Source organism: Candoia aspera, chromosome 2 (assembly GCF_035149785.1).
Source record: "Candoia aspera isolate rCanAsp1 chromosome 2, rCanAsp1.hap2, whole genome shotgun sequence".
NCBI classification, from domain to species: domain Eukaryota; kingdom Metazoa; phylum Chordata; class Lepidosauria; order Squamata; family Boidae; genus Candoia; species Candoia aspera.
The window spans coordinates 133,187,221-133,204,078 of NC_086154.1; the positions used below are offsets into that span (position 1 = coordinate 133,187,221).

At 44.8% G+C, this 16,858-nt stretch overlaps 1 protein-coding gene across 2 annotated transcripts; it reads right to left on the bottom strand.

Annotated features, from left to right (window-relative positions):
* Positions 1-3,761: 3,761 nt before the first annotated feature.
* Positions 3,762-14,687, bottom strand: LOC134490554 (myosin light polypeptide 6). 2 transcript variants are annotated; one of them, XM_063293678.1, is made up of 7 exons: positions 14,563-14,687; positions 14,290-14,317; positions 9,727-9,870; positions 8,637-8,810; positions 8,347-8,424; positions 7,432-7,471; positions 3,762-4,062 (listed from the first exon to the last, which is right to left on the bottom strand). In XM_063293678.1, exons 1-6 carry the CDS (start codon positions 14,563-14,565, stop codon positions 7,443-7,445), a joined length of 456 nt encoding a protein of 151 aa, XP_063149748.1. In that variant the 5' UTR covers positions 14,566-14,687; the 3' UTR covers positions 3,762-4,062; positions 7,432-7,442. The 2 variants fall into 2 exon arrangements, with proteins under 2 accessions (XP_063149748.1, XP_063149747.1); XM_063293677.1 differs by lacking the exon at positions 7,432-7,471 and having other exon boundaries at positions 14,563-14,686.
* Between the last annotated feature and the right edge of the window lie 2,171 nt (positions 14,688-16,858).

Here is a 16,858-nt window from a genome sequence, read left to right on the forward strand (position 1 = left end):
TGTGTTATTATATAAATATCTTTGGACTCTAGTTCTAGTTCAGATGTGTGAAATACTCTCAGTTGACAAGTATGGGAAGCTTAAGGGAACAGCAATTTTTTCTGTTATGGGCACCCCTATTTTTTGTAACAGTTGTTCTAAAATTAATAATGGTAGGCTACCAACTTAATTACTATTGCTTGAAAAAACTACCGGGTGACGACTATTTTAGGGAGAGAAGCTCCAAAAGCTTATTAAAAATGAACTTTTTCTTAGCCCCAAGAAGGAAATTTACATTGGTTTTTCCAAAACCCAGAGAATACAAATTCAATTGAACCCTGGGAAAATATTCTTATATTACTAACTTTAATATGCTGGTGGTGGTATCTAATATTTGGAGAAGGTTTCAGTAAGAAACCTCAGATAAATCTGATGAGAATTAAAAGGGGCATTTGAGGTCAACAGAATAATGAGTGCAGGAATCCATATTAAAGTATTCCAAGGAGATAAGAATCTAGCCTCTGCTTGAATGTGTCCAATGAATGGAGGCCCACCGTTTATCTGGGCAATTGGTTCCACTGCCAAACTAATTTTTATAAGTGTAGGAGATACTTTTCCAATCCAGTGAAAAATACTTGTCTTCAGCACAGCTAGATTTTTGAGACTGCAAAGAAAATATCTTACAGTGAATCTGGTTATCTGACAACATGGTTAATGGAGGCAAGGGTTGTCCTTTATGATGGGGGGGGGATCCCAGTGAAAACTGCCCTCTTTCCTTAGACAATGTGATTTGAGCCATTGACAAAATCCATGCTTTTTATTCATTTAATGCATGCAGTTTGGTCTAGTTGTAAGGCACCAGGCTAGAAACCAGGAGTCAGAGTCCTAGTCCCGCCTCAGGCATGAAAGCCGGCTGGGTGACCTTGGGCCAGTCCCTCCCTCTCAGCCCAACCCACCTCACAGGGTGGTTGTCGTGGAGAAAACAGGAGGAGGAAGGAGTATTAGGTATGTTCGCCACCTTGAGGTATTTATAAAAAAAATAAAGGGATAGAAAATAAATAAATAAATAAAAGATACCTCTTTCCATTACCTGAAGCAGTTTGTGATGCCAGTAGTTAACAATTAATAACAGATAAATGAACCATTTTATTTTACATGAAATAATTATTTAAAAAGTTAAAGATGAATTGGTGATGGGTATGTGGGAAGATTAAACCTGGAAGATGGGTTGTGAATAGTAGCCAATAGTTTTTGCAGTTTTCAGTAGATCCCAGGTGCTCTAGATGGCACTCTTGTTCTGTATTAGAATGTAGGGCTCTGTTACTTCCTGTTGCCTCAGATTAACGGAATCTGAAAGTTGTGGCCTGTATCCATCTTAATATAGACAAAAGCTATACTAATTTCATAAAGCTGAACTGAAGACAATATTACAGCAGGGCTTTAAACTAATGTTCTTTTGAAAACTTCCCATTAACCAGCTGGTTGAATATCCACATATAACAACTTCTAAAGTGATTCTTACTGTAAAGGGTGTATGTGGTGTGTGTGTATTAATGGAGGCATAAACTACACATAGGCAATTGTACTCCAAGTGAACTCCCTGCGCTCAGCAGGCTCCACTTCCTGGTCAGCACTTCCTGCATCTCTCTTGCCTTTATTTGGTGCTGCTGTGGGTGCTGTCCCCATTAGCTGCCTCTTTTGGCCACAAAAGTATCTCCTCTTCCTTTTTGAGAAAGACAAAGCCATCCTGTTTCGACGGCTGAACCTAGTAGATGAAAGGGGCATCAATTAAACGCCAGGTTTTCCTAATGCTCCTAAGCTGTTAAAAAGGCAGCTTGCGCAAATAAAAACCAGGAAGCTGAGGGAGGGAATGGCAGCAGCAAGAGATACGATGGTCCTGCTGTTGCTAGACAATGTTTTCCTTTACTCAGGCCTACAAGTAAGGCTTAGCAAGGCAACAGGCTAGAACCAGGAGACTGGGAGTTCTAGTCCCGCCTCAGACATGAAACCTGGCTGGGTGATCTTGGCCAGTCACCCTCTCTCAGCCCAATATACCTCACAGGGTTGTTGCTGTGGGGAGAATAGGAGGAGGAAGGAGTATCAGGTATGTTCACCGCCTTATTTATAAAAACGTAATAAAGGTGGGATAGAAAATAAACTGCCAGCAGGCATGTTCAACTTTTCCCTATGGAACTCCATATAGATAAATTGTGTCAGCAGAAGGCTATGCTAGAATAATGTCTCAAACATCTAGGTTTGCTTCTAGGAGCCTGTTTTTAATTGTGGCAGGTGCCCTTTTTTAAAAATCTCTGGTGACAGCATTGAAAACATAGCCTCTATTCTGGTAGCCTTTGCTTGTTCAAAGCAACAAAGCTTGCTTTGAACAAGAGAAGCCTGAACTGAAAGCTGTGTGAATAAATTTGGCCCAGGGCCCCACCATACTGAACCTTTCCTTGTAAGAAAACTTGCCCTACATTAAGTGACTAAAGACAAGATGACTTTTGAGTTTTCTTCCATATGGAAGTAAAAAAGCTTAGCTGTAGCAGGTAGACCAGTGCTGATTGAATAAAACTCACTTCAAACAAATATGCTATTTCTAATAAATTATGTAATTATCCCCTTTAAAACCTTTCTCTCATGCTCCTCAGTAAAATGGATTTTTAGCACAACACAGACCCAAAGCTTCTGCTGTCTAGTCAGGATGTGGATTAGGACATCCTAGGCTAAAAATCCTGGAGCCTTTAGGATGTGTTGATGAAAGTGTAACCCAACCTAACTCGAGAATCTAATCGATCAAGACTGTCCAAAAGTGCAACTAATATGATGCATGTTGTTCATTAAAAGAATACCTTCCTGATCCAGTCCATTAACCCCTCTTTACACAACTCCCAGTAAACGGCTTTGCATTATTTAAGTAGTCCTTTACATCAGAGCAGGCTAGTATTCCAGAGGCCAATTCCCTTACAAGACCCTTTGCAGAAGGTTATGTCACTGATGATCGGGGCTTGAGGAAGCAGTCACTGGAACAAAAAGTTCCAACTTGTTCTGACATTCTCTCCCCCCTGTCCTTCCTAGCAAACTAGGCCAGATGACTTGGCAGAGAATCAAACTGGCTGCTTTGCAGGGAGTTGGTGAGATTGGATTGAAGGCTGCAGGCTGCTGATCCTTGTTTTAAGTAATCTAACTACTGAGAATTCTCTAGCACTCTATTCAACTGGCATACCACATAGAAATGGTCTTGATTATAACATCATCCATACTCCTGAAGACATTTTAGAAGAATGTAACCAGATGTCTAGAACGATAAGGCTACGTTAAAGAAAATTAAGAGGTCCAATGGGATTTTTTACACCTTTTCAATAAAGGATGACCCTATTTCAATGTAGAAGCTCGGATGGATTATTTTGATCATTGTTCTATTGCTTTTCATTATTTTCTTCCTATTTGTCCCTTTTTATTAAATAAAGCAGAAATTTTAAGAAGTTGACCAAAGGATAAACTGTTTAAGAGTCCTCAGAAAGGAGGCAAAACTGCAAGTTCCAAGTCAGTTTCATAAGCACAGCTCACAAGCTGAATAATGAATGATATGCAAGATGATCCAGGAATCCAGTCTAAAGCTTTTGCTACCTACACATGCTTTTTACTGCTTGTTTCTACTCTTGGCAAGGTTGTTCCAAATGAATTATTTAATGTAGATGCAAGAACACTCCTCTTTGCAACCAAATGAACCCCAGCAATTTTGGTGCTTCTATACCCACCCAAAAGAACAAAACCCATGCAAGATAGTTCCAGAACAGTTTATTAAAGCAACCGGGAGGGAGGATCAGCCACACACTTCAGTAATCAAGTGATGCAATACAAGCCAGGCAGCCTTGGGTTTGCTTTTACTCTGGAGTACCCTTCTTATGGGTCATTCTTTTCTCCCGTAACTGTCCAAGAACTAAACCAAGAGGCTGGAGAGGAGGGAACCAAAAGCAGTTTTATACATAGATAAAAGGCACAATCATGTGATGGATAAATCGGAGGAAGGTTTCAGAGAAGCTAGAGGCGATCTTCAGCCGCTGAGGACCATCCGCACCAACTCTGGAGAGAGAGGGGGAAAAAAAACATTGTGTGAGCATCCCCCACTGGTCAGCCAGCAGGGGGCCAGACTAATCCTACTGGGGGGAAAAAATGGGACCTGCCAGAACATGGGATTTAGAACTGGCCAGAGACTGCATTGTTATGTTTTTAAACAACGGATGATTCCTTCCCATTATTGCCCAAATCCAGGCTCCCTGTGAAAGAACCATTTTATAGAGAGGTATTCCTGAGAAGCAGAACAGCCAAAGCTCCCTCTTGCTGGTTGGGCTTGTAGGAGATGTGACAGTATTCTAATGACATAAGCTGAGAGATCAGGCTTCTTTGAAACAGATTGCCTTTTGGTCCCCAAAAGACCGGCCAACAAAACGACATGCTTTTTCTCTTATCTCCTCAGGAGTCCAGTTTGAAATCTGTATCCTGCCAGTAGCACAGATTATGCAACATCTCCCCTTCCCTGCAGCGATATACTGGGGCTCTACCTACAACCCATCCAGGTCCCGCCCCCACATCCATGTAAACACAGCACCACCACCACCACCACCCACCCCCCAATCTGAAATTAAAGCAACAAAGTAAGAAGGCAACATGGGCAGAAAAGATTATGGCTGTTTCTATTGCTATAGGCCAGGCATTAGAATTCTGGAGCTCATCCTAGGAAGATAATCTGCTTCCAGCAGAGAGGAAAAGTAGTTGGAGAGGCACTCAGCTACAGCAGAGGAGGACTCAGCTTTCTGGCTGAGCCTACCTAAGAAGAAAGCGGGCAGGGGAGGAAAAATAAAGGCAGGCAGGCGGCAGCTACAGCACAGGGCTCCACAGAAAGACTGTCCATTTAACCTTCAGCCGAGGTGGCCAGATGAGGGCTGAAAGCTGGCTGGTTGCCAATCCAATTTTACTATAAAATCACACACCCGTTGTTGGCTGGTCCCTACATTGTCTCTGCCCCTGAATAACTGAAGAAGTTGCAGAGGGCTATTAGATTCTCACAGCCAATCCAATTTCTTGCAATTATTCAGGCAATTTTCTGTGTGCGCGCGTGCATGCATATAGACGCACGCACCCCTCCCCCTGAATATAGGCTTTGTTTCCCATAGGAAAGGTACACAGCCCCTTCCTACCACTCTTGATACATACCCCCTTGCCAATATCCACCCCCACCCCTACCCTTTTTTACAGCCTTTCGAACATCCAGCCTTACCTGCCAAGAATACCCTCACCAGGGGAAAGAGCTACACTATCAGATAAATCTGAGTGTTTCGCTGGCTTGTGTAATGAATTCCCAAATGCAGAAACCCCACCCCCGCCCCTAATACACTCCTGCTTGTATAGCCCTATCACTTAGATACACTGAGGACATGGTCTGTCTCCCACGCCACTGAGGGCGCAGGATGCACTGTCAGCATGGTAGCCTGGCTCCCACAATGCATTCTGCTTAACTCTGAGTGCCTTCATGCATCAATGTTTTGTCTTCGTGTTCTGCATTACAACTGGTTAGGCCAGAGTGAAAGTTATTTAAGGAGAGAGTGGGATTGGGGAGAGGTATTGTTTGACTGTCATGAAAAGAAGCTAAGGCTTAAAAGGTAGGCATTTTGGAGTTATCTGATGCCAGTTGAGAAAAACTGGCATGGATTTGTGTATGTGGGAAAACTCAGTGGTACTTGCCCTTACACCTGATTTGAAAACAGAAGGAGACAAACACCTGCTGAGGCCCTAACCCAGTAAAGGCTCCCCTGAGAGCAGCCCTGGGCCTTGGTTGTGTGGCGTGCACACACACTCTCCTTCAGAGGTGAGTTGAGGCCCTAAGCCAGTGTTTCTCAACCTTGGCAACTTTAAGGTGTGTGGACTTCAACTCCCAGAATTCCCCAGCCACCTGGGAATTCTGGGAGTTGAAGTCCACACACCTTAAAGTTGCCAAGGTTGAGAAACACCGCCCTAAGCAAAGATGTTACAGAAACACAAGCCTTGCTTGCCACATTTACTTTTTGGTGAGGCAGAGGGGAGAGGAAAAATTGAAGCAGGCTTCCCTAATATGGGGCCCTCCAGATGTATTGTATTTCAAGATCCTAATTTTTCAGCCAACATCAAGAAATTCTGAGAGTTGAACTCCAACTTATCTGGGAGTCCCAGATCGCAGAAGGCTGTTAAGAAGGCAGGACTATAGTCAGTTTGGAGAAAACCAGGAGGAGGTGGTGGCACATAGGGAAGAAAGGAAAGTGGCATTTTTTCCTGGTATCATGTGGTCTTTGAGAAGCATGCTGGAGGGGCACACTCTGCAACACAGGCAGAGCCCAGACAAATGAATAGCTGGCCTTTCCTCCCAACCTTTATTTGATCTAACTTTACAATTATAATGAAATGCAGTTTGTGTGATTGTTCTCCAGGAGCCAAGACAACTTTGGCTGAACTAGAGCCCTAGGAGATTACTGGATAGGACACCCCCTAAGAGGTCCAGGGTTACAGGCTAGACTAGGAACTCCAAAAGCCACCCAGGAAGGCAGCAATGGCAAACCATTTCCATATCATGGCAAGGGAACTCCACTGATGGAGATACATCTTCACTAAACATCTAATTCAACTCCAAGACAGCTTTACTTTTTACCTTAAAGGTTCTACTTCAGCAGCAGCATTTGGAAAAGTTCTGGGGCCCATGTTTAAGCCTTCAGGAGGCTGCAGGGTATGGACTGCAGGTCCCTGAACTGAGAATGCTCTAGATTTCCTGCATCAATGGAGACGGACTAAATTATGTCTAAGGATCCCAGCTCTACAGCATCTCCTCTGTTCCATCTTGGGAACTCTGATGAATAGAAACCATTAAGCTACCCCTCCCCCCAGCTTCTTAAAAAGCACTTCAAGGATTGTAAGGGCTTTCTAACATGGTCACCAATTAGGCATTTTCTGGAGAGCAATCTATTTCTTCAGGCAGCTGTTGGCTGAGGGTATCTTGGGAGCCGCTAAACAGAGGGGGCCAGCTTATATTTACTAGAAGAGGAAGGGGATGGCAGGAGGATCCTTTATCATCTCCAATGGCAGCTCAAGGCATATTGGACACACCCAGATCCAGGCTTTCAGCCCTTTACCTTTTTAAAGATTAAACAATCTTTCCCCCTAAGCTGTGACAGTCTGAGGTTGCAAAGGCACAGTCTTGCTTTAACCCAGTCAGAGCCACCTCATTTTCCTAGCCACCTTCGCTTGGATTACATATAGTCAGCTACATGCAGAGACATGCTAGAAGTTGGGGAGAAATGGAGGAAGATGCTGAACAGGAGAAATTGGGAAGGGAAAAAAGGAGAGCGCAAACATCTTCCTTTACTTTTCGGGCAACAAAAAAGGGAGGCTGTTAAAAAAAAAAGGATAGGTTTGGAGGAGGCGTACCCCATTTGAATTCACCCTGATAAGATGTGTCTCACAAATGCTGTAGAAAGGAAGAACATCAAAATTGATCAAGCAAATTAATAAAAACAGACACATGGAAAAAAACACACAACAGCTCCCTGCACGTCATGAGGGACCACTGCAGTCTCTGCTGACCTTATTTTCACAGTCAAATGCAGCAGATACAGGACAAGGTTACAGGGAGCCTCTGAGGCAAGGGAGTCACACAGACAAACTGGCTTGACGCATGCATCAATTTCTTCCCCCAACCCACACTCCATAACAAAGCTAACAGTCCCACACCATTTGGGTTCAGCACAGGATACATAAACTCCAACACAAAGCAATGGAAGGCAGGGATAGCACAGGTCCCTGCTCCCTTGCTACATCTCTGTGGTTAATGTGGTATGCACATATATTGTTCTAGACAGATTTTTTTTACAAGGAGACATGCTTAGAGGAGAACTCAAAGACAGCAGCACCTGCATGAATGGCAGCTCCTTCACTTGGTGATCCAAGTCCACCAACTTCTCCATATTGTTAAATCTAGTCATAAACCTTGGAAGGAAGCGACAGCCGGCTGCCCTCCACATCTTTTGGACCAATTCCCGCCAGCTCCAGCCAGTATGATAAAGAGCAAGGAATGGGGGAGATGTATTAAAAAGTATGTGAGGGCACCAGGTTGCCTACCTTCTCCCTAGACTTTACCTGAACTTCCAAGAAGTTTTGCTCTACACCAATAGGAAAGAAAACACATATTAACACTTTGTTTGAAAATACATATGCTACTGAAAACCTTGCAGAACATTCCCAATCTCAGTTTTCCACTCAGCTCAGAGAAAAGAGACAGCAGGCCCTTTGGATCAAGAAAGTCAACTTCAAGGCCAAAAGCATGCTAAGATCCCTGGGACTCACCTTCATAGTTGATGCAGCCATTACTGTCTTCATGGCCAGCCACAAGCATCTCTACTTCTTCCTCTGTCATTTTCTCCCCTGCAGGAAAAAAAGACAGGTTTAGAAGTGGCTTGGTTCAGATGGGGCCATTTTGCAAACGCACAGCAGAAGCAGTAAAGTTTTAAACCCTATGGGGTAAAGCAACCACCATCCTCAACATGTTCAAGTTCCTTTTCTTGATCAAGGCATGTTGAATTGACATGATCTCAGAATTCCCAGCAAGCACAGCTAGAATACAGGTGTCGCCTTACCTAGGGTGACAAGAACGTGACGGATCTCTGCTCCCATAACTGTGCCATTTCCCTCCTTGTCGAAGACTCTCAGTCCTTCCACGTAATCCTCGAAGCAGCCCTGATCCTTATTCTTAGCAATGGTTTGCATCATGGGCAAGAATTGTTCAAAACTCAGTGTTTTCATATTCATTTCTGGGGGCGGGGGAGAGAATTGAGCAGACAAAGATGTTAGAGATTGCTACCAAGTTGGGCTCTTCCCCAAGAATAAGAAACACCTCTCCTTTACGACAGGCTGGGACTGCACAGACCTCACATCTCAAATTGCCCCCTTTTGAATTAGGATCCAGGTTTCTTCCTTTCTCAATATAATTTAAACTCTGCATTAAAAAAAATTGCGTTCTGTGGTCTAGACAAGGTTGGCGATTTTGCTCATACTGCTAGCAATGGACTAACAAACTGAGCTAATAATACCCTCTGGCAAGGATAGAAAACACATCTGATTTAGATTTTTTAAAGGATCCCTTTAATCTTAAAGAAATAAATAAGAGACACTCTATGAAGCAAAGTGCCAACCTCTAGCATCAGTCTGATTCCAAGAAAGCTTCTTGCTCCCCACGGGTATCTTAACAGATAAAAATGTTGGCTGGCTGTAACTATGGCTATGTTTGGAAGCTCTCAGAAGATGGCCAAGGTAGGCTGGGTCAGTAGTGAGCACTCTGGAGCACCAGGAAGAATGGCAGAAAATAACAAGGCCAGTGTGCCAAGATACGTTCGGCCAACCATTTTGGGATAATAGGGTTTCCAAATCTGAGGTGCCCTGCCCTGCCCCCAAAAGCTTTCCTTCCCCTCCTTTATACTAGCAAAAGTTTTGTTGAGCATTTCCAATGATCTGGGCAAAGTCACTAGGTAGATTTCTACCAACATACTTTCAAGCACAATGCTGAGAAACCTATTTTAAAATCGATCAAATCTAGACTGGATCAAGTTGGCACCCCCAGTTTGCCTCTAAGATCGACACCATCTAGATGGAAAAGCAGCCTTCGAAACAAGAACAGGAGCACTTTCACCCCCACCTCACTCCAACTGATAGGGCACAACAGGCACTAACCATCGCTCTTGGGGTTTCCCAGAACTTTCATGACTTCAGCATTGGTGGGGTTCTGGCCCAGGGCTCTCATCACATCTCCACACTGGCTGTACAGGATCTTGCCATCACCAGTTCGGTCAAAGAGCTGGAAAGCTTCCTTGAACTCTGCAGAAGGTCACAAGGAAATTGCTAAGGCAAAATGAACATCTAAGCAAGGGGAAGGGAAAGAAAATAGCACCCCTATTTGGGGTGCTGTTTTCTTTCCGTTCCCCTTGCTTAGGGGAAGGGACTCAATCCACTGTAAGCAGAACCTTAAGGTCAGGAATGATATTTTTCATCACTTTTTCTCCCCCTACCCCAGACTTACTAGAACTTGACATAACTCAACATTTTTAAAACTGCAGACTTAAGCACACTTCTTTTGAAGTGAGCCCCACTGAACACAATGAGACTTAGCTCCAAGTCAACAGACCCTGATTTATGCTCCAAATCTACACCACACTAGAGTTTGAAAATCCACTTGTGTAGTGGATGGAACGTCAGGCTAAGACTGGAGATTGCCTAATCTCATTTCAGCATGAAACTCACTCTGAGGCAGTCATTGTCTGTTTTACTTACCACACAGAATTATTTTAAGGAAGAGGAGGATGAAGGAGCCCTATATCCCATGCTCTGCTCCTTGGACCAAGACGAGGATAAAAATGGAGCAGATTGTCAATGTCTATGTGCTCTCTGCTAACTGCAGTGTACACTCACTGAATACAAGTGCTTTGCTAAATTAGATCAACTTCTACCTGGTCCAGCATTCTGAGCAAGAATCACACTGTGTCCACTGGAAATTGGCTAGTGGTCCAGGACTTGATCATTCCTGCTCTAGGGACAGGATGAATAGCTGAGTCAGAAAGATCAACTGATTTACATGGCGTCTTATACTGCTTGCTTCAAATGCTTTTAAAATCATGTTTTGGCCACAGTAAATCTGGAATGTACAAGTTTATCTGTGGGGAGGTGATGGATAGAGAATTTGTGGATGGTCGCTCCCATATGAAATGGCCAAAATGGGTGGCAGCTTATAAGTCTGGTCAGAGCACCAGCAAGACAACATGTGGAACCCCAGTTCAGCACAATTCAGCAGTTACCTTTCACCAATCTGCTTGAGGTTTTGCCCATAGTTATTACTCTAGACCAGCATGCTGGCTGAGGAATTCTGGGAGTGAAGTTCACACATCTTAAAGCTGCCAAGGTTGAGAAATACTGCTCTAGACCATTGACTATGCTGGTTGGGCCTGAAGGGCACTGTAGTCCAAAACACGTGGATTGATTCAACTTGGAGAAAGCTTTAAGTCCTTCCCAGTGTGCCTAGGCACCTAGATAGACTAGTCTATGGACAATTGGGGGAAATATTAATGCTGTTTCTGCTTGTATTCCCAGCCTAAACTTAATAAACATGTTTCAGTGTAGGCAAGCAATGTTTTCAGGTCATTCTGACTGACAGTTATAGGAATGCAATCTTCCCCACTGACTTCTGCTTGGAGGACAGTTATACTGCCAACCCCTACCTCCATCAGATATGTCCAAATGGAAGAAATGTTATCAGTGCCCCCCAGAGCTTGTTTTTAATAAAAAAAATGCAAAAAAGATTTTGTGAGGTCCAAATCAATTTATTTTCAAAGGGCTGATTTTTAGCAAAAAAAAAAAAGTCTTGCCTTCCAATTAATTTTGTATAGTGCTAAGTTCCTCACATCTGAATCTTTCTTTAGAACATGGTAGAATGAGCAACATACACAGTTACAACAGTGACAGTGTTTTTTAAATGCTATTCATTGGAGGACCTCTGGGTAACGTGCACTTCCCTAAGGGTATCCTTGCAATATGAGTTAGTCAGACTGTGAGTGACTGGCCCACAGTCATCCCTAGTTTCACAGCTAAATGGAATCTGGACCCCAGTCTTCCTTAGACCCAGCTCACCATTCTAACCACTCTGCCACACTGCCATCTGTTAGGAGTCAAGAATCCAGAAAAAGCATAATAGTAGCTGAGGCACTTCAAAACAAGCATGACGCAATGCAAGACCAAGTAACAAAATCTAAGAGTTTCCATCCCATGCAAGGTGACACTCAAAAGAACACTTCCCCATTCCTAATTGTTTTCAGTCAAGATAACTTAGCTATGAAGGTGTTAAAATTCAGATTAAACACTTTGCCAATTTCTTTTCCTGCAAGTAGGGATTATTTGGGGGGGGATGGGGGGGGTTGAGCTGTAGCCAAAAATCTTTCTTAGCATCTAAGAGCTTGATGTTCATTTAGTATCCCCTAAAATAAGGCTAAAATGTAATTGCCTGCAACACAATCTGATTCTTTTTCAAGCAGGACCTTGTTTCTCCACACACACTGAGCTGAAGAAATAGAAGCCTTAAAGAAACAAGGTAGAAAAATTAAAAGGCAGCCTGGAATCAAGAGATTCGCATGAACAGTTTCCACCAAGGATATGGACAGAGGCTCACAGTTATGGTAACACAACCCAAAGCAGCCCTCCTCACCTGAGTGCCAGTGCTAGGGGCTATTAATGCATCAGATATCCTAGCTGATCTCCAGGAATCAGGTAGAGGGTACTTTCTAGATCCATTAGCCGAAAATGCCAGGAGGGGAGTACAGCAGACACGTCTCAAGCTGCAGACATGTCTCACTAAGCTATATGCTTTCCCTACAAAAGTCTTGCACTTTTTAAGCCACTAAATATTAACCCCTCTTTTCTGAAGCAATTGACCAAAAGGTCCAATGGTGAAACTGATCAAATTGCACATCAAAACCCACTAGCAATCGGACAAACCCTCTTTTTTGCAGCCAGTTAGTACCAGAGGAGTCTGCAGGATCCGATGCTTTCATCAAAACTATGCATGTACAAAAGGGGCAGCTTTTGCCATCTGCCTCCACCCCCATGGGTGCCCCTAGTTAATAGGAAAGCTATTCTGGAAGAAATGAGTGTTTAAGAAAAAGCCAAGGGCAACTCCTACGGTGTTCAACTGAAGTGAGTTGTTAATACATTTTTTAAAGCTGGATCTTGCATGATATAGCTCCATCTGAAGCTAACTTGGCCATCCTGTAAGATAAGAGAGCCCAATTGAGCAAGATATTCTGAAAAAAAGATTATTGCTCCTTCCTAAGAGGGAGTGGTACTTTTTAATTAAATGGCGAGATTACTTTTAGGAAAGCAACTTTCCCTCTTCCTCCACAAAATCCCCCCAAACATTTTATGTTTTTGTAACAGGTTGACTGGTCTTGGTTAGTTAACAGCAGAATAAATTAAGCACATCCCCAAAACTTAGTTGAGATTGGATTTAATCCAAGATCAAGGAACCTTTGCTCCATTTGACAGCTGTGCTCCCAACACACTGATGCATAAACCATGCCGGCATCAAACAAAAACTCCAGAGGGATCAGACTTCAGGCTGGCAAAACTTCTCTCCAGGCCCTGGGGTGGGGCTGGGGGTTTGCACAGCTGTTTGCACCAAGAGAGTCATCAGATCTATTTCAATTGGAACAGGAATAACCAGCTTCAGAGCTGGTCAGCTGTGGCTGCTGCCCTTAAGACTTGGAGTTTCAGACAGCCTTGCAAAGGAATCCCTCTTGTTCGCTTCCAGATTGGAATGTACTAATGTGGCAGCTGCCAACACTTCCTGCTCCAAAATGAGTTTCTTGCCCATATAAGGAAACTAGCAGAGCGGGCTATCCCGGCACCCATCTTCCCTCCTTTGAAACCACCTTTCTCCAAAGGAGGAGCTGAGCTGAGCTAGCTGTTCAAAAGTGCACGGCGCGGGATCTCCTTCAGCAGGCAGTAGCCCACGCTGCGTCTTGCAAAACTCAGCAGCTCCTTTGGCCCGGCTGGAAGGGGAAGGCAAACAGTTGTCTGCATCCGCCTTGTTCAACTGGGCGCCTGAGGCTTAAGCCGGGACTGATCCTCCTGGGTGTAGGGAGCGCTTCCACAAGCTAGCTCTGCCCTGGGTCCCCCGGCCCAGCTTTCCAGGCAGAAATCCTAACGTATCACTTGGCTAAGAAACAGAAAATGGAGGCCACTGGGTGGGTCCTTTCAGGCAGCCTTAACCAGGAAATACATCATGCATGAGCCATGCAGGGAGGAAAAAAACCCGGTTCAGGTATAAAGGCAGGGCCGGGCATGAATCGGAAGGGGAGGGGGGCAGAATCGCCAGCTCAAGGGGGCTGCGAAAGAACCCCGGCCTACAATGCATAGTTTACACACCGGGCTGCACGGACTGAAGACCGGGCGCGTTAGCATACAAGCAGGAAACGTGTTAGGAACACGGAGGGAGTTGCTTTTTCTCCTTAACTCACCGTCGAGGAGCTAAGATCAAGGGGCGGGGGGGAGGAGAGAGGGGAAAAGAAAAGAGGCTGGAAGAATCGAAGGAAGGAAAAAGAATCGTAAGCCCAAACAGGCCCCTAAGAGCGTCTTAACCCTTAGACTAATGGGGCGGGGAAGGGAAAGATAAATGTACCCCCACTTATCGCTCCCCCTTATTACCCCCCCGACTTCCAGTAGCCCAATGCGGGAAAGACAAAAAGCACCTACCAGCGGTCTGGTCTTCCGAGAAGTCACACTGTAAATCAAATCCGGAAAAGGAGTAATTATTACTTGTGGAAGAAGAAAGAGGCCAGCCGGTTTCTTTGCCCTAAACTTCTACTGCCTTTCCCGCCCTGCTACCGGCTCGGCGTCTATTTATTCCTCCAGGCGAGTCGGGGTCCTGCGGATCAGCAACTGCCCCTCAACTGGCTGTATTACGAGACTGTCCTACAATCGGGACGGGCCTGAACTTGCAACTCAGCCCGTTTGCAAAACACTCACCATTGTTGCAGCAGCTGAGCGTCGCCCCGACCGTTCACTCCTTCCGCCCGGGATGTGTGCGAGCTCCGCCCGGGGGTGGCTCTAAAGTCCCCGCGCGGGCCTTCGCCCCCGATTGGCTGATGCCAAAAATGGAGGCGAGGAGGCGGCGGTTCGCACGTTACGCTGAGAGAGTTGCTACATTATACAGGGAGGTGGGGCTTTCCCACCCTTCCTTCTTAGGTGAATGAGAAAGAGAAATAGTGGACGGCGGCGACTTTTGCCCAAGGAAGGGGGAAAATCTCGCGTGTCGACGCAGAAGCAGCTGGACGAGATTGTTGCATTGCACGTCGGGGAGCGTAGTTCTTTCTTTAAAACAAGTGGTGGGGTGGCTGGCTTGTATTGCTGAGTTTATTTTTATTTTTATTTATTATTTTATGGAAATTAAATCGTCAGCTCTTTTTGCACAACGCGGCCCGGAGCCGCGGTTTAGCCAACTGATCCCATCTTCTGGCGCCGCGCCACAGCCTGAACCATAAATTGTTCGGCTGGGGTTGAAGAATAGGCCGAGATAAAATGCGGGGAGTTAATTTATGGTTCAGTGGATCGTTCCAAAGCAACATTTCAGAGTGCTTTTTGAGAGTTACCTTAAAGGTGCTGTATCTTGGTCGCAAAACTCCGGACGATCACCGGGTGCAGAAGGTAGAGTTTTCTTTCTCTGCCGTTACATATTTTTGCTTGCAGATTACCACTTTTATAATTTAACATGTTTAAGAATGTTCAGGTGGATGGATAATATCTGGACCCATCTCTTTCTTTTAAATTTATAAAGAGAACCTGGAATTTAACTCCATCAATGCTCTTTGCTTCAATTCCATTTCTTTTCCCAAAAACATGCCTCACTTCTGGATTGGGAGACCTGGCCATCTAGTTGCTGGTCTAGCAATAGACAGGGATGCTGGGAATTGTAGTTCAGCAACCAATTGCTAACTGCCATCATGGCAGCCTGAGAGTGATACTGCTCAGGAGCCCACTGCGTTTTGCTAACCTATGGATTCTCCGCCCCCTCATTCTGAGTGAATGGAGTACAGTGCAGTAATGCAAAAGGTGGCTGTCTCCACCTACTAATTTTGGAAAAGACCGGACTCCATGGACTGGGATGGATCCGATAGACTGAGGCAGGGTTGAGTTGAGAAAGGCCAAGACTCCTCTGTGGAAGGAAGTTAGATGGACAATTCTAAGAGTGTTAAGGGGTAGAAATGGTGAAGAAGGGAGAAAGTGCCTACAGAAAGAAGGGAATGTGGAAAGAAGAAGATGAAGGTGGAGAAGAAGGTAGAAAGAATAAGGAAGGGAACGAGTGAAGGAGAGGACGTGTGATGGACTGCAGTAACGCAGCTGGTTCTTAGGAAAGAGGGAGCACTTTCCAAGGAGGGGGGCGAGACAAGAGACAACACAGTCCTGAGTTGGATCATGGCAAGAAGAAGAGATTTAGGACAGCCCCTCCCTAGAATCTCTCAGGGTATAGCCATGAGGGTAGAGTAATGCTGGTTTGAGTCAGGCAAGATTCTGTCTATAATGTACAGTGTTAGCAAATAAAGAACTGAACTTTGGCTGGATTGCTTCTATGTCATTCTTGGGCTGAGCCTGACAGGACATTAAAAGAAGGATAGAGTGATGACATGCAGCAGAGAAACTATGACAGTCTCCAAGAAGAGACCTAACCAGACGATGGACAATTTTTTGTATGAGAAGAAGAATGACCAAAGTAGTGGAGGAGTAGGATAAAGAAACCTGTACTCCTCCATTAGAGCCAGTGCAGGAAAAGGAAGGGATGGTTTTGGAGGATTGTGAATTGAATGGGAAATCAGGACTATGGCACTATTGGAAAGGATTAAGAAGAGTAACTACAGTGGCAGTGATGGAGAGGCCATGGAAGTTGATGGAAGGTGGGGAGACGGGATGGAGGCTTCTGGTGCCCCTTTATCGGGATTGACTGGCTAAGGGACCTGCTGCTTACTGGTGAGGTGGACTGTGTGTTTTCACGGGTATTAGGAATCAGGCCAGTGGCAGGCAGTGAAGGTTTGGATGTGAGATCCTGGATCAGTGGCACCCTCAGTTGGGATTCACTGGTGATCTTGGCCCCTAAGGTCAGTGGAATTACAGTCCCAGAAATGGAGGGGTTCTGAAAGGATTACAAAAAGGTTGGATCGGGGTGACTCTTCTGGGGAGTATGGATCAGCAGGCTACCCTCACCAGATTATTTATTGAAAGTTTGGAAGAAAATAGAGGGTGCATGTATAAGTGATCTTGGAAAGTGGGG

Excerpts from the sequence above, each read along its gene's own strand:
- LOC134490554 (XM_063293678.1), bottom strand. Across the intron at positions 8,425-8,636 it reads TCACGTTCTTGTCACCCTAG|GGGAGAAAATGACAGAGGAA; the intron begins GTAAGGCGACAC and ends TTTTTCCTGCAG. Across the intron at positions 7,472-8,346 it reads TGGCTGCATCAACTATGAAG|CATTTGTGAGACACATCTTA; the intron begins GTGAGTCCCAGG and ends TCCTTTCTACAG.